At 43.4% G+C, this 26,558-nt stretch overlaps 1 protein-coding gene across 7 annotated transcripts in view; it reads right to left on the bottom strand.

The window, feature by feature from the left end:
• Positions 1-26,558, bottom strand: part of MAD1L1 (MAD1 mitotic arrest deficient like 1) — a 320,017-nt gene that overhangs the window by 120,721 nt on the left and 172,738 nt on the right. For all 7 annotated transcript variants that reach the window (XM_040647851.2, XM_004945136.5, XM_040647852.2 and 4 more), the window contains one exon: positions 24,592-24,682. In XM_040647851.2, coding sequence (XP_040503785.1) covers positions 24,592-24,682 — 91 coding nt within the window. The remainder of the gene's footprint in view (positions 1-24,591; positions 24,683-26,558) is intronic.

Genomic DNA, 26,558 nt, shown 5'->3' on the forward strand with positions numbered 1-26,558 from the left:
CTGCTTTCTCAGCTCAGGCATTTCTTTCCACGCCATCTCCTTAAAGGAAAAGTCTTCAACAGTGGTGTACTTGGAGGCATTATTCTATACCACAGAACTTAAATAGAAACAATTTAAGGAGATCAGTAGATTGTATCAGCTTTAAAGGAATGATGGGTCAATAGTTACCTTGGAAGAACATCCCTAATAATGACTGTATCTATCTGCAGGAGATAGATGAGAAAGTTTCTTAAATACAGACACAATGTGTAAATAAGGAATTGGAGGGGTGGTGGGAGGGGAGTGCAGGAAAAGCAGCCAAGTAGGAAGGCACCTGCTTCTATCTGCTGCCTCGCCAAGGCAGATAATGGGACACAGGCATGGAAGCCTTCCCCAAGGCTTCAGGTCTCTTTATAGCAGTATTGCTCTTCGGAAAACACGTGGTATTTGTGAGTAAACAGCTACACACATACACACGGGCTCTGCAAACAGGCAATAAATACTGTTACTGAATTATCAAAGTAGAGAAGTCACAAATCATTACAAGTCTTTGTTCAACGTATTTATCTTGTAGCTGATGAGCATCGGTCATTTATATCCGGAATCATTTGTCATTAGTCCTGCATCAATACCCCTCAGAAATCCTACTAACATGGAGAATAAAAACTAAAGCCAGAAAAAAAAAAACAGCAGGAAGGCAGAATTGGGATTTCTCACCTGACAGACACATGCAAATCCCCCAGCACTCACAGCTCCTGTTGCAGCAGAGCATTAAGGAGAGTCAGCCTGGCTACACAGGTGAGCACCTTCACCTGGCCTACCTTTACTTTACCAGCCTCTTTTTAGAAAGAAATTTTAGAAATAAGATTCATTTTGGTGCTCAGCTCCCTTGAACAAATACAGGAGGCAGTGCTCCACACGGCACAAGGCAGTCTTAGAAAGCTTAATCCTTTCTCGGGAAATGCCATTTTAATGGAAATTGTTTCTTGGCTTTGCTCTTCCAGTTTCTTTGCTCAGGCTTCTTCAAGCGATTAGAGCAAAACCCAAAGCAAACCACATCCCAAGGAGGTCCCTGTGTGCCCGGCACGAGGCACAGCACACAGCCCAGCCCCACATCCCTCTGCCACAGAAGGTAAATACAGCAAGGGACCTCTACAGAGCATGGAACAGGAGCTGTGTTAACAGAAGTGGATTGCAAAGATGAGACAGAGCAAGCTTACAAATAAGCAGCCACCACCACCTGCTCCTCGTTCCTCTGCCAGAATGCACGCACTTGAAATCAAGCAGCTGAAAACAAGCAGAAGGTGCTGGATGTTGGGGCAGGACTCACCAGTTCCCACCAGATCACATGCTGGTACCCTACACCTTCTTTCCTATCATCTTTGTGTATATATCAGCAGCACCCCTGACACTCAGGCAGCATGAAATAACATGGGCAGCCTGTGCAGCTCCACTCCTGCTCCTTCTTCCCCCAGACACAGAGATCTTTCCTCTGCCCCAACTACGTGACCTCTGGTCTGCACACTGTGGGGTCAGGCAGCCCTTCTGCTGTGGCCTCCGGAGCACCCATGTTAGCCATTTCCAGAACAGCAGAGGTAACGATGATCTGTGACAGTCTGTTAGGTCTCTCTATCCCCAATAACTGCTGTAGTTCCCACCAGCACATCGGCTTTCAGATCCCTACTCTCACATGCCATGGATAATTATACTGCTTTTTCCAACCTCTTCCCCACTCCATCAATACCACCACCTCCAACACCTGGTGGAGCTGCTCCTTCCCCAGAGATCCTTCTCTACCATATTATTTTCCTTCCACATCTGATCTGCCACACATGTACTCATTGATATTCTTCCCTACGGCCCTCTTTTACTGCAGCATCTACAGAAAATTAGCAATGAGACAGAGAGGAAGTTGGAGTTAAGATATGTTGTAGACAAAAAGCTCTAATCACCCTAATCACACTGCTGTAACACCAGACCTATCTTTTGCTACATCATGCAACATCTCAGGCACTGCTGCAACACAAACAGTAAAATAAATAGTCTCACCCATACTGCTAAAGCCTTTCAGGTACAGTTTTAAGGAGATGTTTTTCTATACCCACTTCCACATGCAATACCCCCTGGAAGATGCAAGCCTACAATTTGCATCAAGTAAGGGCATTCAGATGAGGTCTGGGACACAAACAAATGCAATGGGAAGGTTAAGAGGTGGGACAGCAAGACAAGGAATGACACAAGAGCTGGGATAATCAAGAAGAAAAGAAATACATTCAAGCATTCACTGTCCCTTTCAATTGCAGCATTGCAACTCTTCCTTTTACTGAAATTGAAGAAAATCACAGTCTGCTGAAGGACAGTTTGTTACCACCCAGAGCTCTGAACTTCAGGATTTCTACTGTGCATTTTCAAGCCAAAGATCTGTCTTTCCAGAGAACAAAGTTCATAAGAAACTGCTGTTAGTTACAGTCTGGTAGTGTGCAGAGATCTGTGATGGTTCAAAACCTCTGATAAAGGCAAAGGAAAAAGAACCAACACTGATTTAGAAAACAGTCCCAAAGAGATTATAGCTTCCATTTTAAAATTTCTTTTTCCAGAGATAAGAATTAACTTTACAGTGAGAAATGCTGGTTCTCATAGATCTGACTTAAAAAAAACACCACATTTTGTCAGCTTTCCCATACAAATGAAGTCACCTCTGGTTAAGAATCCTGCTAGGAAATGCTAGACCAAAACCCAGTTTTTCCCAGAGAAGCATGCAGTTTAAAAGAAGTTACTGTTTTACTCTGTTTTCTTGTTGTGCATGCAATGTGCACATACAGATACTGTACAAACAGACCAGGAAGATAGGTATTGGAATTCAGGGTTTTCTGTAGCATTGACTCCATTCCAGATATCCAGCCAAAGCTTTCCCTCCCATCGATGTTCTATAGATTGCAATTTGATGTCTCAGTAATTTTGCATTTCTCTGCAAAGTCCTATTTTGGAATGAATGGAGATGGGATTGCAAGGGGAAATTGCAGAGGAGAAAAGCATCACAAATCCCTGTGCTAGCCTGGGGTCCGTGCTCCTCAAACAGGAGGGAGAGAGTCAGAGTGAAGTACGGTAGCAGAGGCTCCTCTATGAAGACTTGAGGTCTTCTGAAAGGAAAGAAAAAACTGCAATATTTTCTAGTTAATATACCTATTTATGAAAAACCAAAACCTCTAAGAGTATTTTTAAGATGCTATCTTACGTAAAGAGAAAATGAAAAAATTGCAATGTAAGAAGCAATCACGTTCATGATGTGATGTGCGACACAAAGTTCAGCTAAGCATACAGAAGACTAAGCAGTAAGTGACAGGAAGAGCTGCCACTCACATTGCTTGTCTGCCCATCAGGCTGGCTGAAGTGATGGTATTAACAACACTACCACAACTTCCCAAAGGCCTCAAGCACTCCAGCACCATTTGATCCTGGTAATTTAGTGTATATACAAGTACTATCGTATGTCCTTGCATGCATTCTCAGACCTGACAGCATACGAGGCAGCTTCAGCACCTTTTGGTGAAGGGCACAGGACAGCTAGCACTTTCATTAGCAGCCTCCCTGCCTCGAGCTGGGAGCTGCTCTGCTTGAAGAGCGAGCCAAGTTCCCTTTCACATCATATAGCAGCTCTGACAGACACAAGCGGGTTGGAGGATTCATTTCTGACAGTCTCTGAGCAGCCGGTCAGTGCCTGAGTGGGTTTTACTGCAAACGTGCTCCAGGTTAAACAAGCTCTGCTGCAGCCTCTCACTGTGAGATGCTATTGCCTCCCAGCCTCCTTCTGCTTTGGCCAAGTAGAAGATAAAAATGAGGAAAACAAATAATGTGTCCCTGCAACACATCAAGGGGAAGAAAAGCTACAGAAAAATTGGCACTTCAATTTCTTTTCTTCTCCTCCCCCTACCCCTTATAGCCACAGTCTCTTCTGTTTGTCTTGACACAGCTTCTGCATGGGGAGAGCTGACCTTTCCCTGTACCAACATAACATCTGACCAGATATCACAAGAACCTCTCTCCAGTAATACAGGATTCTGAAGAGGGAGAAGTGAGAGAGCAAGTAGGGAGCTTCCACCGTCTCAAAAATGTATACACATGTAAGTACACCTCTTAATTATCCATGCCACTACCAACATTATTCACCAGAAAGAGTCACTACCGTTGCAGTTAAATGTGTTGAATATGCAGAACCCTCATTTGTTTGCTTTGCTCTCTCTCTAGTAAGAGACCGGAGTTTCTGAAAAACCCAGGTATCGACCTAGAGGGTACATTCACTTCCAGCTCCTCAGGACAAATGTTAGCTTACCCTTCCCCTCTCACCATCTGGTCAGGTTACCTCCTTTAAGTAAGCTGTAGGAACACTGATGAGCAGAGCTCTTTTCTCCAGGGGCATGGGACAAGTCTCCATCTCCTTCCTCCTAACCCTATGGTGGCAACTGCCTTGTGGCCCCTACCCAGCCAGGAGGATCGTGGTCCTCACGTAAAAGAGAACCGCTTTGTGTCCCTTCTGTTCCTTCAACATTAGAAGTTTCTACAGGATTGGGATTAACAAACATTAGAGAGGTCCTAACCAGCAAGAACAGTGCGGTTGCAGAGCAGCTTGCTGTGCATACAAAGAAAGCCTCGACTGGAAGAGTCAGCAATGCAAGGAGAATTAAAAAGCACAGTTAAATAACCCTAAATCCTCATGCATATTTATAGACTACATCACATCAAAACTAAATCAATACTCCACACTAGTTACATATGGCCTGAGAAAGGAAGAGCTGGTAACTTGTTTTTGTTTTACCCACTGTACTGATGAGGCATGGAAAGTCCCCAAAGGTGAATAAATTAATGGGCCTAGGAGGGGAATTTCAAACTAGGCTTCATTGCAGGAAGGAATTTCAATGCAGAGGGTGAGGAGGAGCAGAGAGGAGAGGCAGTGCCCACATGGTGCAGACAGCACAGGGGACCCAGCTTAGAGCAATGCTGGAGAGTGAAACCAGTTTGCAACCTTCTGCTCCCACAACAGAGAAAGAACCTTTCCTGACACAAGGGAAGGTGTTTTGATTTATGCTACACCTCTGCAAGTACTATTATCTATATCCCCTGGCATTACATGCCGAGCATTGCACATGCAGTGTGCAACTGTCCACATGGGGGCCATACATCAGTACAACCATATGCTTCGATACACAGCCTTGACTTCCACTGGGGGAAAAAGATTCCCAGCTTCAAGCAAGGCTTCAACTGCTACTCATCCATTTCTTCTTAAATGCAGTTTGAACCAAAGATATGGGAAAAGGTTTAGGAATGTAACACTGGAATCACTGGTCCATTAACAAAATGACTGTCAACTTGCTAAACCTGGCTTGCATCAATCCATCTCCAACACATCTTCCTTATTCAAACTCAGACTGTTATACAGTTGAGCCAAAACAAAATTTAAGTTCATCTTGGAATAAACTGGGTAACACAAAACCATCCAGACATCAGTGCATGACTTAAGGGTCTGAAGTACATCTGTACTGTCCCTCATTTGGTTTTATTCCACCAGTTTTACTTCACCACGCTAATGGACAGACAAATAGCAAGCCTATTTTGCACTGAGGCATGGAGGGGTAATGATTTCAAGTTATACTGCCAAGTCTTCTCAGAGTTATGACTGCTAGGTCAACATATAAACTGTTAAGACCCTACAAAAACCTCATTCAAAACAGTACTTCCTGCCCTACAGAATTCAGGCTTGGATTCTATCATCACATTCCCCACCATCAATACGAATCATAACATTTTAATGAAAGGAAATTGTGACTTGAGGAAATGATGGCTTTCTGGTGCTTCCCACTGGGAAACCAGTCCTACAGCCTTTGGGTAAGAAGTCACCAAGACAGAGAGCACAGCTCAGCCCCACACGACAGCCACCACAACATGCTCTGGCACAACCAGTTATTTCCGTTCCATTAAGTTGTACATACCCCCAGATAACCTTTGATGTGTATGGGATTTATCAACAGAAACCAAGGAGCTCCTTCCCAAAATAGATACTGAACAGTCAATGAGCACCTCAGAATTTATCTACCCAAGCCATTAATAAGTGGTCTCAAGAAGAGTCAAAGAATACAAACTGCGTGGATTTATACATTTCTACCCTCCAGCAGGTCAACAGCCAACAACAACAAAAGATGGAGAGAAAGGAAAAGCATATTTGATGTTAGTGATTTCTGAAGAAAAAGTATTGTCTTCTCTAATCGCTGTGAGAGGAGCACAAATCTCTGCCATCTCCTTGCTTAACAGAGCTCAACAACGTTTACATTCCACTTGAGAGGAAATATCCATTTCCATTATTTCAGTCCACTCAATCACTTCTTCACTACTTTGTTCTCCACCCCAGAACTTGGAATCAGATGAATTGTCTTACTGATGTTTGCAAATTACTGATCACCCATCGGCAGTATTGATCCATGCATTTCACACTTACTACAGTCAGAATGAGACAGCACTGGCTGATGTATAGAGTGAAGACTGAAAGATGCCATTAAACAGCTTGCCTCAGAGATCAAGTTTATCTGCTGCCTCATTCACTTTTTGTGAAGCTTCCAGAATGCAACAAACTGAATCCCCTTAACTCCTAAGACAGGACTGATACATAACTCCATTAAAAGATCAGAAGAAGCAGGTAACACAATTTCATGGAAAACAGGTCTTGTCAAATACACTTGAAGAGATTTCAAGTCTAAGTAATTAAGATAACTGTGTTGACATAACAGAATGGAAATTCTATAAAATATTTGTCTCAGTATCAAAATCACATTTTCTTTTAAAACCAGTACAAGGCAAAACACGACTACAGCAGTTTCCAAATGGACTGTGAGCTGATGAACTAACAATGACATTTCCAAGTTATTTCCAATAAGAATTGCTTTTCTCCAGTAGTATGCAGCGCACGTTCTCCAGGATATATGAGAAAATAAATTCTTGGCAAAATAAGTAGATAACACAGAGGCAGAATCACAGGAAACAACAAAACCACAAACACAGCTTAGAAACCTGACTGTCCCCAGCACAGCTTTCAATGCATCGTGAGACATCCCAAAGCACAGGATACAGCCTCAGGTGCACAACGCAGGGGGCACTTTCTGGAAGGCAGTGCTGTAGGAGGGGTTCTTGGCCTGGCTCAATAACCCATGGCTACATCCAACTGAATGCTGTGGGGCTAGCAAGAATCTTTAGGTAGCTATGTGGAAAACTGAATAGGACCAGAGACACAACATTGCCTATGAGTACAGCACTGGTGAGCCCACTAGAATGACCATGTGTACAGGAGAGGTGTACATGCATAAGAGGTTTGTTGAAAATTAAGAAAAGTTGTGACAATATTCCCACGAATGAGACATGATCTGAAAAATGCCTTGCCATGAGAAATGAATGGAAATCAAACTACTTACTACAGAGAAGGCTGGAGAATTTGATCAGGTCTCTATTGAATATCTAATACAAGATGGTTCTTTAATCTAGCAAACAAAAGGCAAAGCAAGAACTCAACAGCTCATATTGAAATCAGTGAAGGGAAAATAATGTAATTTTTAATAGAGGAGGCTAATCAGGTAAACCAATACATTGTCTGTTGCTTAGTATATTTGAACCAGTATTTGATACCTTATTGAAAATACTGTTGAACAACCACAAGTTACTAGATAAGTTTCTGCAAGTATTTTTTGAATTATATAGCAAATCAGAATGAGTACTTTTTGGCCATAAACCTCTTAATTCAACTCACTCCACTTTCTCCAGTTTAAAAAAAACACATCCACTGCTTTCATCCATTCTCTCACATTATTAATTCCCCCTCTTACTTTCTAAGCCTCCAGACAATTCTGTAGCTTCAGCTTTTACTCCTCTTAGACATAACAAGAACCTAGATGTTATCACTGACAGTTTAATCTTTTTTCAAGGAGAGTTTTAATTTGTAGAGAAATTATATTAGAATCAGTGCCTCTAAATATAAAAATACTTCAAATCTATGTTCATTTTAATATTTCAGCATAGCAGAGCTGCTCAGGTTCTCAGGTGATGGAAAAGAAGAATGACACTTAAGATTCAGCCACTGAAATTGTGCTTTTTCCCCCTAAAGGAAGTGTTATTAGGACTATGAAAAAGACAACTTGAACAGATGCATGCTGATCCATAAAGGTGTAATCCAGCTTACTGAAATAGTAGTTTCAGAAAAGGGTAACTTGGTCATTAGAGTGCAAAATGATCTGGAAGTGGAAACAGGTTTGTCACATGCCACCTTACTCAGCCTTAAATCAGCACATCTATTTCCTCTTGACACAGTCTTCAATTGTCCCTTAGTTACAGGAAATGCACACTTCTGCCCTCCCAGCAGGCAGCTTCATGGTCTGTCTTGCTGCTCTTAGCAAAAAGGGACTCAATTTTGCTACAATTAAGTTCTACTTCTTGCCCGACAGCTGCCTGTGACTTGGCCTGTCAAGGACTATCCATGTGTCCAAATTCACACAAGTACTGTTCTGAAACATGGAGCAAAGTTAGCTTAAGCACTTGTACTTTCTTTGAAAGGTAGAGAAGAGAGAAGCATAGATGGGCTGAGATCTTGAGTAAAGGCTCAAGAATTAAACACAAGCATCTCCATGTACATCTTTTAACCATGTATATCTCTCTCAACCACATGCATTGAATGTTTATTTTACAAGGAATATGTACACACGCTCCTCTTCTGCTGACAGAGCTCTAATATACTATTTCTCACACTTCCATCCCACATCCTGCTGCCAGTCACCTATCTATCTTCCACAGCTGTTCTCTGAAGGCACCATCCATCATCTAGTTTTGTTGCACTGTGCATCTTCGGAGACAGTGAGGCACCTGAAGGATTCCAGAGTGCGAGCAGAACTGGCAAGCAGACAGCTTGAACAAACTTAATTTACTCCTGTAGTCTCAGATTATTTCTGTTGCATGCACGTGTCAATATAACAATAATATGATCATGGCTCTTCATGTCCATCAAGCAGAGATTAAATGGATAAATAATGCTTCTGCCCTCAAGAAGCACTCAGAACAGCATGAGTTGACGCACTGAGAAAGCCAACTTTGGCAGCCAGCTACAAAGAGATCTTTTGTAATAGATAAACCCAGTCCACTAATCTCTACTCCACCCCCAGCTGCTTCCTAACCAGTGCCAGTAATTCCAACTGACATTAAAAATAACTTACAGGAGACCATAACTTGGTTGCCTCTCTGTGAAAAAAGCCCCAACTTGTGTACTACCGCAGAACATACCTACTTACTCTGCATTGGTAACAAGCACACCCACACTGAACTTGTGAACCTTGATTTTTAAATCCAGTGTTTTGAACATTACTCCCTATAAGCAAGATCTCCACTGCTGAGTCCCTGAACTCTTGGGAAAAAACAGTACCTAGGAGAAAAAAAATGCCAACAGTGGACCAAGGCTGCTTAAAAACTAATTGTTGGTCTGGCTGCTGCAGGGGATCTGCAAAATACAGCCCAAGCAGATCTCTCCCAGAGATGCACAGCCCTTCAAGAGCTGTGACAGACACCCCAAGAACTGCAGCAGAAAGCAAGCAGGAGGGAGAGAAAGCAGAGGAAAAGGATGGAGGTTATTTCAGTTCAAAGCACAAGTGAAGAGGACTGAGAGCCTCTCCATGGGACTGCTCTGCTGCAAGACATCAGCAGAACCCCTCCTAAGGTGAACAAGAGAAACAGTGTGAGGTAAAGGAAGATATTCCAGGCTCCATTTAAACAGCTCCATCCATTGCAGTCACATCTACCAAAACCACTTGAAATATCCATTTATCACTTCCCTACTTTAAAGCGAATCAATACCACTGCAGGACAGCATCTCTCTGTGCAAGTAGAAAACAAGATGGCCTGGAGCCCTTGGAAATTCTCCCTGTTCCTTACCAGCTTGATACCAACTCTGCCACTGTCTGCATCACGCACAGCAGTGCTGTAGCACTGCCCTGAACAGTGCAGCAGCTCCTTTGCTTCCAGCAGCTCCACGAGCCTTGAGCTGTGAGTAGAGAAAGAGCCCCCTCTGCTTGCATCTCCACAGTCAGGAAAAGCACTTGCACAGAGCTTAAGTGCTTAATGAAAGAAAAGCACTCCTTTGCCAAAGGAGTACGTGGGGATCTGTTAGGAACATCGTAAACTCAGGAGCATGTTTATTAAGAAAATATTACTAAAGAGGAGAGTGCCTACTTGAGAAACAGAGGAAGGTACAATCTCCAGATGGACACACAGAGCTGCAGCAGTCATCAGCATCATGTAACTCACAGTCATCGGATGGCTAAAAGATAGAGCTGAAAGAGAGCCAGGCTCCACGAGCACACAGTACTATCCAACTCTCCAGACAGTTCCAGTGTCAGGCAAGGAAAGGCAGGAAGGAAGTTAACTCACCATGGAGTGTCACACAGCGAGGGGTGGAAGGCAGCTCAAGTCCAACCACAGGAAGGAAAGATGAGGAACAGCTCCTGTGCTCTCCTGACCCTGTGAGTTTTTCTAGATGTGCAATTCCTATAGTAGATGACACAGAGGTTGAAGTGCCAAAGCCCATTTGAATTTTGTCACTACAAGATCCCATACTGCTGCTGTTCCTAGAGTAGATCCACCCACTGGGAACTCAGTCTCCTGGCATAGAACAGTTATTTAATAGTTCTGCCCCCATCCTCATCTATACCTTGCTAGTAACATATGTATTAAAAAGTAAGCTGAGGAACCACAAACATTTTTAAGACAAACCACTCCATATTAAGTTTTATCAACCTCACACGTAAATCAGCATGTACAGATTGGTAGTCCATTATATATTACTCATTTATTACATCCACCCTGTGCTTTCTGCAGCAACGTGTAGTCTGTAACAGGTTCACAAGCAGCTCCAAAAGACGACTGCTGTACATTTCACTTAACTCCTTATCTATCTGCTTTAAATGGATTAAATGACTGTGTCATTAAAATGCTTGAAGTAAGACTTTGATCATAAACTCCTCATCATTTTACAGTTACTGAATCTGATCCCTAATTAATGTTATTCTCCCATATTTTTGTCTTCTGTTACCAGCCCGGTTCCCCATCAGTCCCAGCCCCTCGATCCCAACACGACTGCTTTGTATGCCACACCACTGCATCCTAACAGCCCTCAGCTGAATCTGCTGATTGCCCAACCCAAAGAAATTCACTTCATCTGTTCCATCCGAGGTGGGGTCAGAAGGAGAGAAAATAATCCACAATATAGAAACCATGCAAAACACTTTTTACTTATTCACTGCACAGCCACACGACCGCAATTCTTTTCCAATGTCCCTTTCTTGCAGGGAAGAGAACACCCAGGGCAAAAGGGGGAATTGGCAGTGTATTCTCTCATTCTTTGAGGAGAAAACTTTTGTTATTTACTCAGAAAAAGAGTGAGAGGGAAAGAAAGAACTACTGAGGTCAGGGAGGTTTCAGCCACAGAGCACCGCCGGGTTCTGCTGGCCGTAAGGAAGGATGTGGCAGGCAGAGGATGCCCCAGCACAGCCAGCAGATGAAATCCAGTAAGCACAGTGAGCAGAAAGCTGCTGCTGATCCTGGAAAAATACATAGGTCAAGTGAGAAGCAGCCAGTGAAAAATGAAGGCACTGTCAAAATGACTTGGTCTGTGAGAAAATGGGGTTGCTACTCGTCCAGAACAAGTGTACACCAGTCTGCAAGAGCTGGCACAGATGCAGACCACAGAGCTCCACTGAAATAATCCTTCCCCATTTCAAGTTTTCCTCTAAACTCAAACTACAATAACAGTGATTAAATGTGGTCCTAAATCTAGCTCCTTCCATTGGTTTAGTCCAGACAGACCACAGGAACTTCCTAAAGGTCCACACAGGAGGGCTGCCTGGGAGACTCCAAGCATTAAAGCTGGCACACAACTGGGGCCGCCTTCTGCTTCAGATGTTCATCATAGTCCTTTTTAAAAGAGTGTCAGTATCAGGTCTTTCAAACGCTTATATTTTCTCTTTGAGAAGATGACACATTTTCGGGAAGACTGAGGACTTATTCAATTGTGTTTTTTAGGAAAATCTATTTTCCATCAGGCACAACAGAAAGAGAACGTCTTAATAGTTCACATCTGGAAGGACTCCACAGTGAGAGTGGCTTTTGTCCTTCAGTAATCAGCACATGAGGGAAACAAGATGGCCCTTCAAACGCCCAGTCACAGGAGAGCAGAAGTACCAAACAGCAGCACCAGAGAACAGCATGTCTGTGTCAGCTGTGAACTCCACTGAAGTCGCACGAAAGTGTTAAACTGAACGCTGAAAAACCACACATTTGATATGGAATAGGCCCTATTATGTCAACTTGCATAGTCCTTGCCAATGCAGAACACTGATGTTAATCATTCTGCGTTCTAATTATCTTACCATTATAGCAATTTCCCTGATGATCATCATTCCCCCCCCCCCCTTTTGCTGTTGTTCAGTGTTTTTCAATGATGCAGGCTGCATGGCTTGGACCACCTCTTCACCATCTGAGTGTTTCTAAAGAACATACCAAAGGCTGGGTTATTATCTCTCTCCATCATTCCCTTGGCTTACCAAGATGTTCTTAGTACTTTTAAACAAAAGGATGTAAAGAAGAGGACACTGCTCTGCTTCTGCCACCTTGTGCGGCTATGCACTGAAATAGAGAGGCTGTGGAACCCTTCCACATGTCAGTGCTAACCTCTCCTACACTGGTCAGGCAATACAGAGCAATGCAGCATTGACCACAATGCAACAGGAGGGAACAGCATCCTCACCATGGCCCAGCTGGAGCAACACTGCCCTAGTAACTGCAGTAGAGCAAGAACGTATTCATTTTTCTTCTTCACACCAGAGAGAAACAGAGGCAAGATTTACCCAGCAGCTTCATTCCTACCCCAAAGTGTGATGTACTTACTGCAGCACATTTCACAGTGAAGAGAGAGAAGCCAAGACACAGACAAGTTCCTTGAACCAGGGAAGCAATCAGTTCTTTCTGCCTCATCAACACCATGTACATACAGCAACATTTTAATTAGCTTCTCCTATCTCTGACAAGCATCCCAGGTCACACAGAGAAACCACCATTTACTTCCTACCCTCACAAAATCTGGGAGGGAAGAAAAGGGAGGAAAAAGAAAAGAGTAGGAATCCATTCCTCTCTTCCTTCTTACCCAAGCAATTCAACTACTTGCCAGACAGCACTAAAAATCCATTAGAGAAGAATATATTCTGCATTTGCTGTGGAAATCTTCTGGTGATCTTATCTGCCTCTCAGTTCAAGCTCAAAGCTCAATTGTTTTTTTCCTGCCAGCACAAGGAGAGTTCATACAGCACTGAAATCTTTTCAGATGGGGAGAGTCACATCCTTATGTAGAACTTACACGAGCAAGAGAGGTTCATGGATAAACTGAAGCAATATGAGGAAAGGCCATGGGTCAATCTTCTGGATTCTGAGGGCTTTGAGCTAACTGCTCCAAGCAGCAAATTCAACGTTATCTTCATCTGACTGCATCAAGAAATAAATACTTCAGAAGCAGCCTCGCCCAGTAACAAGTTTTCAAGCTATCAGTGCATAAATCAGTACAAGGGCATCACCTCCAACATCCACACACATCTAAAGGGCTCAGCCTCCTTCTGATCCCCTGGGAGCATGTAAGGAGCGTTAAGGCAAACAGAATAGCCAAGGAGCTGAGGGAGCAGGGGATGAAAGGGGAGGCTCACAAGGAAGGCACTGGTGAATTGCCAACAGCTCTGTTTTGTTGGACATTCAGCCTTTTTTCCCCAAGATACCTGAGAGAATGGTCCATGCAAAACCTCCAGGTGCACACACAGGCCTGTTTTCTGAGTGCCAACAGGAGCATCGTACTCAGAAGATATGAGAGATTCTGGGAAAGCAGACAAACCAGAAGACATTGCACTTCCAACCCTCAAATTACTTGACCCTAGAAATCAGTCTCTACGTGCCACCTCAGCATGGCCACTCCACAGCAGGTAAAAGTGTTCTCCATGTTATACAACTGCTGATCCTTCCCACCATCCATCTGAAAAGGACCATAATGAAAGGGATTTTGTCACCCCCCTCATCTGAGCTTCTGTTATGTGGCCTTATGAGAAGAGTCTGACAACTGCTACGGCTGCAGCAGGCCCAGGGAACCACCCTACCTACACCATACACCTCTTCTAATCCAGAGCAATTCCCTTCCTATCTGTTTAACCATCTTCATCCTCTCTGACTGCATTCTAATACTTGTATGCAAATATATATACCTATATATAATTAAATTTGCTGATCCACTCACCACAGTTCTATCAATCATAACTCAGATGTCTAATCATACTTCCTTGCACACTGATCTTACCAGCCTATAAGTGATCCCTGACTCCTAAGGAGATCACTGCGAGGCCAGAAACTCTAGCTGTGACGGATCTGTAGGGGAAGCAGTTCCACAGCTGAGCTCCCTCACTGAGACCACCCTGCCAAAAGCTCTTCCCATCCCCTTCCCCATAAAAATGAGAAAAATTCCATAATTACTACTGATTGCAAGCCTGGTAGCATCACACAGAAAGAAAGAATACATCCACTGGAAGACGACCAAAAATACATGAGAGAATCTCAGTGTAGACTACCCTTGCTGAGCAGCCTTCATTCATGTAGCTGATTTTTCAAGTTTTTCATCTTACCAGAGCCAGAATCACAATGAAGTCCTCTTTCAAAAGCAGTGCCTTTGTTCCGAAAGGTCACAATCTCGACCAAACATCTTCTGCTGTGTTCAACATGCACACTACGTTTTGGGGAATTTTTATTTCATTTTAAATGCCCTGCCAAAAATGCAAAGAACAGGCACAGCTTCTGTATTATTTAAAGTATCTGAGGCTTAAACATTGATCAGGGGAAGCGGCAGCCTTCCTGATGTGCCAACCTCCATGCCTGGGTAAACACAGATGTGTCAGATCACCTGGGAATCCTCCCATTGGTGTCTGGCACAACAGGGCTTTAAGGACAGCACCGCTCCTTTGCGGGCTGTTGTCAAGTTTCCCTTCTACTATCTGATAAAATTCTTCAGGGGAAACTCCTTTTCTTCGTGCAGTTCTCTGCCTCCAGGCTCCAGACAGGCAGTAGGTCAGCCTGCTCAAAGGAAAGGGTTGTGGGATATGTAAGATATCAACTCCTCACATCCCTGAATCCCCCTGGCAGAGACCACATAAGGAGAACGCATCTCTCCAAATCACACTGCCCTTTCCATCACAAAGCATTTCCCCATTTCTCTTGTTTATCTTAACATCATTACTACTGCTTCCCACTCTTCACTGTGGCAGGAAACAGGCAGATTTTCTTTTCCCCACTGCAAAAAAAAAAATAAAAAATAAAAATTGGCTGAACTCTGGCTTCATTTCTTTTCCATGATCTAGGTAAGACATCCTGGCCTTTTGTCTCTTGGAGACAGCGTTGAGTTTTCTGCATACCAAGTAGCAGAGGAAAAAATCCCATGCTGTAAGCAGGGTCTCCTTATCAGATGAAGGAAACTGTAGAACAATATCACTGAAAACTTGGACTTTGCACAGACCAGTGGCAAAATGCCAGACTATAAGAGAAGTGGCAAAAGCAAGGACAGCATGAAACTGTAACCTATTGTTTTGTTTTCATCACAAATTCAGAAGTAATTGGGTCATCAAACAAAGGCTGAAATGATAAGTAATGAAAAGCTAAAAACCAAATACAGAGAGAGCTTTAACTTAAGAATATGGTGTTTAGTCATAGAAATCCAAGGACAAGCACAGAGCTTCAGTAAACAAACCTTCCCATGCATTATTTTCCCTATCTGGTTCAAAACGACATTGTTTTGTTTCTGTGACATCACAGCAGAATTCAAAGCAGCAGAAGAGCTATAGAAAAATGAAGAAAGAGCAACTGAAATCTAATTTGTGCCATCAAATGACTACACAGTGAAAGCAGAAACTTCTAAAGGGACAGTCACTCTTATTTCCAGAAACTCTGCTTTTTCTTTGCTGCATGATAAGAAAGATTGGAGGAGCTAAGAATGTGAAGTCTCCATTTAAAGCAGTTGTGCCTGTCTATCCAGTCCGGGTTTTTCCTCACATCCTGATCCTGGGGAAACCAGTGCAATGCTGTTCTTGCTGAAGAGTCATCTGTAATTGCTGCTTACTAACATTTCATCACCTACCGTTGTGTGATCTTCAGGGAACATTTTATAAATAAAGATATACCTGCACATTTATTTGTAGCTGAAATCACTCTTACTCTTCTTACTCTACAACACTAACAGAGCAGTGTCTCTACCATCACACTTTGTCTGGACAGCTGTACACACACAGATCAACCCCAGAATTATTGCCTTACTGAACCCCGACACAAGTTTGAAAGCCTCAGTTTGTCCTGCAGCAACTGCTCAGAAAACAAAGCCTGTTTCAAGGCAGCCTTCCCCTCCTGCAGAAGGACATTGCTCCCCAGTGCTTGCCTCCTGCACAACCCATGCAATCCAGCAGCAACCTCCTCCTTGGTGTGGTAGCATCCTCATCTGCATTTGTGCTCATTGCCACTTATTCCACTCTGACAAGGATGCCCTCTTGCAGAGCTTGTGCTGCACATACACTGGTGCAGCAGCCCTTTCCAGAAGGCCACTTCCCCTTCTCCAGCTCCCTCCCCATGCTGCTGCTCAGGTAGCAATGCTCAGTGGAGGGACCTTTTCCCATTTCAGAGCTGTTCAAGAAGTGCGGTGCTCTCTTCCTCCCCTCTGCTCACCTAATGAGCCGTGCAGTGCCACACAACTGCTGATATTTTCAGGGACACTGCAGGAGTAGTACATTAATGAATTTATTATGGATTTTTGTGTTAAATGTATTATGCAAATGTTAATCAGTTTCTGCAGATCTTCAAGAAAGGTGCTGCATGAAATAAACAATATGGTGTTAGCTCCGGCAGTTAAATTCAGAGTTCCAGTTATTAAATATTCAATGTGAGAATCACTGAAAAGCATTTTAAAGGGTATGCTGGTAAAATTTCCCTGCACAACTTTGAACCTGTGTGCTCCTGGTCCCTGATGCTAACAGACATTAGCAAGTCTGTACTCTGCACGTCCTTGTTTGATTAGACATCCACTCTGCACATCACATTTATTAGGGCCACTGAGGCCAACAAACAGCTTCTCCTTGAACTACTGCAACTTGCTGACATGATTCTGCTTTTCTGATCCCAAGGAACACTTCTAATTCCTATTAATTCTAATAACTACAGTGAATTCAGAATTAGCACTCACAAATATTTGCATAGCCTCAGCTAATTCAGTGCCATGTAGTCCTCAAGGCTTGGAGTATAACTGGTGTTGCACACTCTTACTGTTTCACACTGCTTCTATGATGACCTCCCATAGCCTATCCACATGCACAAGATCCAAGATGCTTTCTTCCAAACAGCAGTACAAACTGCAGGCACACTGTAGGGGGTTCTTTTCCTAGGATTCATTTGGGCAGCACTTTAGCACAGACATCTAACAGTCCACACAGTAAAGCAAATCAACCATAGCTTAGTCTAACAAGCTCAAGCAACAAATAAAGTGGCGGTACAGCAAAGAGAGTCGTGCACCCACTAACCAGCAGAGTACACACTCAGTGGCACTGCAGTGCTGCTCTAACCACTGGCACATCACTGCCTCACCACACTGTTTCTCTTGCTACCCACAGTACCAGATGCACTCAGTCCGGGCTGCATTCAGCCACCTGGTTCTGTGCATATTCCCAAATGCCTCAAGCATTCCATGCAGGCATCTCAGACCTCTAATTTGTCACAAATGGATGCTCATGATGTCCAAGCTATAAGCTTACAGTGGGCAGTGGGACATTTAAGTCACAGGGAGACTCCTGAAAGTGTAAAGGTAGCTGCAAATACCTGAAACTCTATTTGCAATGAAGCTAAGAATTAGGAATGTAAATCCCTGTGCTGTTGGGTCAAAAACCAGCACCAACCAAGGCAACAAATGTTTAATACAAGTGTTTTGCTCAAAACATCAGCAGAAAAAAACTGCACTGACCACGGAGTAGCCCATCAACGCACTCTGGGCCGATACGCACCTTCTTGCATCAGTGAAACCTTGGTGCAGTCTGCCAAGTTCAGAAGATAAACTGTAAAGGATGAGGTTAGTGCTGATAAAATCCAGCAGGAATTTGCTGATAAGATCACAGCCTGTTCAGCACCCCCAACCACTTCCACACGGTCCCATGAAACTCAATGTTCTGGCTGAGTAGGACAGTATGTTTACACCACAATGGAATACAGACCTGAACCTGCACCTCCTGCTTAGCTGGCCATCCTCCCACTGTGCCTCCTGCTGCATGCTCTCAGGTATCCTATCATTAAATCCTGCTGAAGAGCACACAGATGTGTTCCTATGCCTTGCCAAAAGCAATAGCCAACTGAAGAGCTGCAGCAGTGGTTCTGTGCTTGACCATCTGAGGCTTTCAGTGCAGGTGAGCTCTGCCTCAGCAGCTAATACAGAAAGCACCAAGATAACCCAAGAAGTTCCACAAGCATTTGAGAGGTCAATTAGGAAACCTTGAGAGACTGTGTGCCTTGAAGTTTTATAACAGTGTAAATGATTCATTCATCATTCTTCACTGGTCACATAATGAACAGTTAGACTGCTAAATGACCTCAACTTTGCCTTGGGCTCTTAACTCCAAGCTAGTTACTGCCAGACCGCCAAATGCCTAACTATTAAATTGGCCATTAATGCTTAAAGAGGAGAAATGCTCCCTGTTCATGGGAGATCACCCCAAGGAACCTGCACAGCTCCCAGCACCGTTTTGCTGTTCCCTCAAAACAGGGCCATGACATCACTCTGGATTCCCCAGCACCTTCATTATCCATGGATATTTGATTCCTGGAGGACGGTTCAATACAACAGAGAGCAGCCACTCGCTCTGCCTGCAGAGCCTCCCCTGCTCAGAGCCACTGGCCGTTGGGGGGACCAACACAGTGGGTCCATGCTGGCTTAGGCAAGCACATCTGAATGACCTTAAGCAGACCAATAGAACAGATTCTGCAGACACTCACCTCTATTTCCCTCAAACAATTTTAACCTGCTCTCTGTAATTTTAACAACCATACCAGATACCCCCACTAAAAAAAAAAAGTCCGCCTGCAAAATTTGCTTATTTCTTATCTTTAAGCCATTACAGCTACAACACAAATAGCACTGAAGCAGACAAGTGGTTTATTCTTGAATTTGTGCAAAAATAATCAATTTAAAGCCTGGAAGAAACTAAGATTTAATTTAAACAGATTAAGACCCTAAATTGTAAAATGGTCAATAACAACAGCAAAGGAATTAATAAAGTCACATTAGCATGAAAAAATACCCCCAAAGTACCTCTTGTGAAATATGTTTTCTTGGCAGCTTCTTTGTGGACACTGTAATGGATAATTTAGTCTCTTCTATTCCAACAGCAAAAATTTAGTCTAAACAGCAGCTTCTGACAGGAGAAAACTTTTCTGATGTGTTCCCATGTGACAGAGGTGCTCCCATGCTCTGCGACCTAAAGCTTTTCACAGTCAGTCCATAAGCAGTTTTAGCTGAGACATGAGGTCTGTAGGGCTGGGCCTACTTTAGGTCACAGAGCAGACCACCCTAACCCATCCTGCCACTGCACCCAAAGCTGCCCTGTGTGCACACAGGGGTTGACGCGAGCCCAGCTAGCAGAGCCAGCACAGTAGTCTGGCTAGCTTATACAGTGCTGCAGTGCTCAGGTTAAATAAAGCAGCCTAAAATTACACTGCTGCGTGCCATACAAAAGCACTTCTCTTTTGTTCCTCTTCTATATTAAAAAACACCGTGTAAAAAACATGTTCCCATCCTGCTGCGTAGGGTGGTTTTCAGACAAACTCCTACTCAGAACTAGCTAGTCAACTCTTTTCAAAGCACTTGGAGATAATGGGCAAAATAAGTTATTTCAATATGTATTAATTGCATTATTGACCAGCAGAAAGGCTAAAGACACCAATTACCATGACTACAGGCATTACTCTCAGTTAATCAGTTTAGAGCCCATGACAAACCAGGAGCCTTTCACACAGCCAGAACACCCTCACAGAATCTCATGAAGCCTCCAGCATCCTTTTCCAGTGACCACACAGATTTCTTTCACTTCCAGCATCCATAGGTGATGCCTTTTACTCAGAAATCAGCAAAAAAAGAAAGACCCCATACACAAAAAGGGAGGAGGCTGATTAAAAAAAATTCAGGCCCAAATACATCCCAGTGTAAACCCCCCCCCCCTTTTTTTTTAATCTATACAGATCCACTTATCAGACTCTAACTGGAGCTACATTTCTCCACCAACCAGCTGTGAACTAATTACAAGGACTTCTAACTAGTCCTGCTCCCATACCAAGCATATGGTTCCAATTAAGTCAAACTGCAGCTGATTTTAATCAATCTTCCTTAAAGCAGTCAAAGTTGAAGAATCTCTTCTCCTTCAGCTCTAAGAGTAGAGGAGAGCAGGAAAAGCAGGAGAGTAGTATTTGCATAAGGAACAATTCACATCCGCTGGGTTGCCCATAAACACAAGGCTCCGAGCAGTCAGAAGTGCTAATTGTACACTCTTCACAAGTCTTTCCTCCCACTTCATCTGAAAAGCACTGATTTGATTGGTTCCTTTTGTTCCTGGCCAAGATGCACGTTTCTACCAGCAACTTGGGAAGACCATCCAGATCATTTCCAACAACTAACAAACCAAACCTCTCACTTGAGATCTCAGCAAACCCACCCACCACGGGCCAAGTAGTTAAAGCAGGTTTGTTTTCTCAGATTAAAGATAGTCTATTTTGCTTCATCAAAAGCAAGACAGTGGGGAAGAGGAGATAAAACTGTTGAGTTAAACATGCTCTGTTCACGTGTTGCTTGAATCCTTCTGCTGAGCAACCACTCAGATGTCTGTGCCCAGATAACATCCTGGGTGACGGGGGAGGCACCTCAGCAGGGTGTCACTTCTCTACAGCCCCAACCTTTCTTGTGCTTTTGTAATCTGAGGTTTTTATTAGCAGTAAAGACCTGAGCAGTGAGTAATATCCATGCTAAAGTCTTTATACCAGTGAAGGAAAATCAATGCAGCCTGCAGCTCAGTGTCAAGAGCCAAGGGGGTTTTGGAAGAGGGGGTGTGCGGAGGTGGAGGGCACCTTCAGCCATAATTCATGTTGTCCCCACACAAGCAAAGAATACAAAGAAACGTCAGGTGTTACATACACAGCTGCAGACAGCTATCAGTAGCTCTCTTTCTTTATTTGCTAATACTGAGCTCCAGAAGCGTGAATCATACACCTATGTAACAAAGAGGTGCCTTTCCATGTGCCCTCTGGGTGGTGTGTCCGGCCCTGCAGGTCACAGAACAGCCTACAGCTACCAGCAGCCATAGTGGAAGTGACCAAAAGCCACGTGCTTTTGTCCTGAGACACCAGGGGATGTAACGAGGCAGCAAATATTACTGAAACCGTCTTTCATCCCCACACATCAATACAGTCAAGCCCTGTCTGTCCAGGAAAACATCAGGTGTATCCTCAGATTTGATTCACCACACAGGGCTTTGTGAGCTCAGACAGACTTCAGTCCAGTGTAAAGCACTCAAAGCCGTGGTTCTAAATCCCATCTCTTCCGAATTCACAACCTCAATACATCCCCTCTCATGCATCTTTCATTCAGGAGATACAGTTCCACAAAGTTGGAGGCTTTATTTATTTTTTTTTTTAAAGGAACTACAGATAAGGATTTGTCAGGAATCATCTTCTTTCTGCATTGCTTAATGTCACCCCCAACTCTTACGCCTTTATTTAGTTTGGTAGCATAACGCAATGGAAAGCACAGCAATGACAGCAGAGCAGCAAGGTCCCAGGCTGCAGCAAGTGAGGGTTTGCCCAAATGCAACAGCCACAGGCACAGAAATAAAGGAAAGAAGCTGCTTACCTTCAGAAGGCCTTACACACACAGGGATCCCCAGCAAGAGATGCCCTCACCTCCACTGCCAGCCCTTATATGAGGGCTGGATCCTGGCTCCACCCTTCTGGTCACTCAGTGATTGCATTGCATGCACCTGAGCCCCCCTGGGTTGGCCCTGCCTTCCCACCAGGTGTTCAATCAGTGGTTCAGGCAATGACTCAGCATTTCCACTACATTTCTTATAGAGATGTGAATAAATAACATATCAAACTTAGAAAAATCTCAGTGACCTTATCTGAGCGTACAATGTTTTCAACAGATTTTCTCAGCATTGATAGAAGAAAGGATCAAGCACAGCCTCCCAGAAAAGACCTGGGGGTCACTCTAAGCCTGGCCTACCAAGATACTTCATACTCCAAGTAACTTAGAAAAAATGGGAACACTGATGCTTTCTCCTCTGAGGAGTTCTGAGATCTTCACCATTCAGGTAGGCACATACTGATCAATGCTGACACTCGAGCATTTGGTTTGCATATTCCTGTTCTCTTCTCTACTCCTCTGAAGCTGCTGCTTTTGGCAACCACCTCTCAGATACAAGTGGGAAGCCAAGGAAGAGAAGAGCATCTTGTTCTCAGCCTATAACCACAACCACTTTGTTTTTATACCATAAAAGCTCAGCTATTGAAAGGGTAGCTGATGCTGATCTCCACTAGTGACCAGAAAGCAGACAGTTAGCAAAACTACACTGAAGGTTTCCCACTTTGAAAGTAAGCCTTAAAAACTTGATATTTTGGCATCTATTCTGCTCATAAAGAATCAGAAGTGCTTCTAACAGGTTCTTGGTGACACTAAGCAAAGCATCCGTAGGAAGATTAATAGCCACATGCAGAAAGAAGAATCAAACTCACCCAACTGGGGAAGGGGCTCTCCAGCTACACAGCACTCCTTCCCAAGAAGCAACCCGGGTCCAAAAGATGTCCACCCCCCGTGGCTGGCCCTTTTATGAGCCCAGGGGGGCTATACCCTGGCTCCACCCCCTCTGGCCTCCTGGAGAGCACAGCTGCCACCAATTGACCCATGATCCCTTGGCCAGCAACACCCCCTCACCAGGTGCTCAATCACCAGTCCAAGCCGTTTTCTAACAGTTCCCCTACAGTATCTTAAAAGCAGCTTCAGCAAATAAAACTGAACGTCTCCAGACATCAAGAAGAAATGGGGGAATTCCTCTGGTCAGGCCTCCCTGGCAAGCCAACAGCCATTGTAAGACAACAATGGTAGATTAAATGTGACTTGAGTGCATTGTAACCTACACTGAAACCAAAGCTGCTGCTATGTATTTTGGAGACCTGAGCATCCAAACACCAGCCCAAAGCTTTCATCTCCTGATGACTGAAACCCAATTAAAGGAGAACCAAGTGACAGGTTTCACACTAAACATGGCTCAGCAGAGATGCTCAGCAGCTCTTAGCTCCCTGCTTTATCAAAGCTGTCACTTCCCCTGTCTCCAAGAATTGGTAATAAAAAAAAATTTGATTTGCCTCTAATGGGTGTCAGGATAAAATCAATGATCTGTCTGAAATGTGAGTAATTTCAAAACTACAGGTTTTTTACCATGAACCAATTTACACAAAAACAGGGGAAAAAAGAGAGAAAGAAAGAAAAATTAAGAGAATGGAATGCTACAATGCTGAGTTGTTCAGCATATCAGAGAGAACAGCAGGGAGAGATAACAGTGTTTATAGCAGGATGGGCTTTGATTAAACAAACATGCTCAGGTTCTTGTTCTTTCCAGCACCTTTTGACAGGAAAATGCTATAAAAGCTGGAAGCAACTCCCATGCCCCTTTCCCTGCACAGGAAAGCTGTTACCAGAATGAGAGCAGTCTGGATAGACAGTCACTCGACTGCTGCAGGCTCCCTTGCCCTCCCTTCAGGGAAGGTGAGACTTCACTGACCTAGCCAGAATGAAAAACTGAACACCTTCTGCCATACAGAACAGCACCTACTTCATCAAAAGGTAAAACGTCCACAGTAGCACAGCAAAACAAAACATCTTTTCATTCTTCAGACTCCATGCCTCCTGCCTTTCACTGTCTGTGCTCTGGTGATACTGTTATCTCATCTTCTCAACAGAACTGATGCTTATGGGTTTGACAAACTGATACCCAATGAGGCCACAAACCAGTGGTCTCCATCTCCATCCCTGGGAACAGCTATGGAGTCTCCAGTACAGACGGATCTCCAATTTGCACAGCTCCATACTGCTTAGCCCTGTGTATAAGCTGCTGCTTGGCACCAAATGAAGTTGTGAACTGATGACTTAGGGTAATGGTGGTATTCAACATGGAGCAGCTTTTAAGGCTTTCATGAAGAAGAGGTTCTAGACAAACGTAATGAAAAAGACAACCACAATTGTGTGACTGGATCCAACACCAACAGGATTCCAAGACACACAGATAAAGGTACATTGGTACAGTTTGCACAGTCTTCCTAAAAACACATTGCACAAACTGAGGGAAATGGACTTGCATGCTGTACGGTTCAATCTGGCACATCTGTTAGAACAGCTACAACGAATGGACAGTAGCATGATCTCCAGCAACACTGAACTTCCAAACTTCCTACCTGCATAGTTAGCTTCTCCAGCTTCATTTCCAGAGATCTGTTCTGCTCTTCCAGCTTGCTGCGTTCAGCTTCCAGCTCCTCAATCTTCAGCCTGGAGGGGAAAGGAAAGACAGTAAGCAGTGTGTCCTTGCCCAGATCCTCCACAAATAGTCGACTTAAAAAACGAAATCACATACAGTGGCAGATGATTCCTGTATTCAATATCACCAAGCTACACTACTGGGACAGTTCAAACTTACAACTGAAAGATCCAAGTTTGCATGATTAGAATAAAATTCCAGAAGTATTTTGTCAAAATACACAACTTGAGCATAAAGCAAATTCAACCTAGCTACTTCCTGAACCAGAGAATGAGTCAAGATGATCATGTTCAATAACCACCAACAGCTGAAATCTCCATGCATGTGTCAGATCTCTTTTTGATCTGACTTATACTTTTGGCCTTTGCAACGCTCGTTGGCAGTAAGTTCCAAAATTTAATTATGTGCTGTATGAAAAATTAGTTCATTTTGTTTTATACTTCACATGTGATTATTTCACTGAGCGCCTGTTAGTTCTGCTATGAGCAGTTGTGAATAATAGTCCCATCCTCCCCTCTCTGAACTACTTTACAGATCTCCCCTATCACTTCCTGAAGAATCCCACTTTACTCTTTCCCCACATTAAAGGCTTTCCATATTTCTGCCCATTTGTTATTGCCCATCCTTGTTGTTCCTCAGTTTTATGCAGACTTCTTGCTATGAGAAGAGCTAGATCTACAAATAGCACTCAGATCTGCTCAGTAGCGTGAGGCTGTTTTCTTCCCAACTTCTAATTCCTAGCATTCTATTTGGATTCTTAACTTTATATTTTCAGAAAACTGCTCACAATAATGTAGGACCTCTTTCTTGAGCAATAACAGCTCATTTAGGGCCCTCTATTGTACAAGTAAAAGTAAAGGTGTTTTTTCTTATGTGCATGGGTTTTACATTTATTGACGTTCAACTTCATGTCCCATTTTATCGAGTAGTATAAGATCCTTCTGAACTACCAGCAGCCTGATAAGTGGCATCACTTCGTATTACCTCAAACTGTTTCCTCACAACTCACAAACTTCTTCTTTGTGCTGGAAAATTCTCAGCACAAAGCACCCTAGGATCTCTGATGGAAAACCCTCCACGCTGTGAAAAGTGAACACTTATTCTTTGATTTTCCATCTTATAACTTCGCATGACGTGAATTGATGGAAGAAAAATGTGTCAAGCTTTACAAACCATAAAGATATTATCTCTGACTCAGGAAATCCTAAAGACGTTACATTGTGAGTTAGGAGAGCCTTCTGGCAACGTACCCCAGTAGCTTTGCCATACGTGCAGGGGCATCCAGAAATGGCCACCAGTGCAGACAGTACAGTGGGACAGCCAGCCCTCTGCGGGGCTTAATTCTTATTAATCCAACAAAAACCTTCTTTCTTATTCCACTCAAGTTTCTTTGAGACCTCCGGCTCAAAGCTTTTCGAAAGGTCAAATATGTTGTATCAACAATATCAGCTTTAGCCAAACGGTGGTTCAGTTCCTCAGAAAACTCTATTAAACTTGTTATGCGGGAGAAATTATTATAAAATGTTCAGTATAACATTTTTTGTTTGCATTTCAGTACAGAGTACATGAAATTCAACACTTTGAGAATCCAGCTTCCTCATTTCAACTTCTTGTGGTGAAACGTGCATTTAATACATATTAACATTGATCCCTGCATCCAATTTTCAGAGGGTGTTTTTCCAGAATAATTTTTTTAAATTAATTATCTTGCTTGATAACATGCACTTTTAAATGATCTAAATTAAGCTGAAAATCTTTGCACCGTGACAATACACAATATGTCCATCTGCCATCACCCAGAAGTTATGCAACAGAAATCTCAGGTACAAGTGAGGAGTCATCTCCCCTGGAAACAGGGCAGGAGAGGGAAGCGCTACAAACCCTTCC

This window comes from Gallus gallus, chromosome 14, assembly GCF_016699485.2.
Source record: "Gallus gallus isolate bGalGal1 chromosome 14, bGalGal1.mat.broiler.GRCg7b, whole genome shotgun sequence".
Lineage (NCBI taxonomy): Eukaryota > Metazoa > Chordata > Aves > Galliformes > Phasianidae > Gallus > Gallus gallus.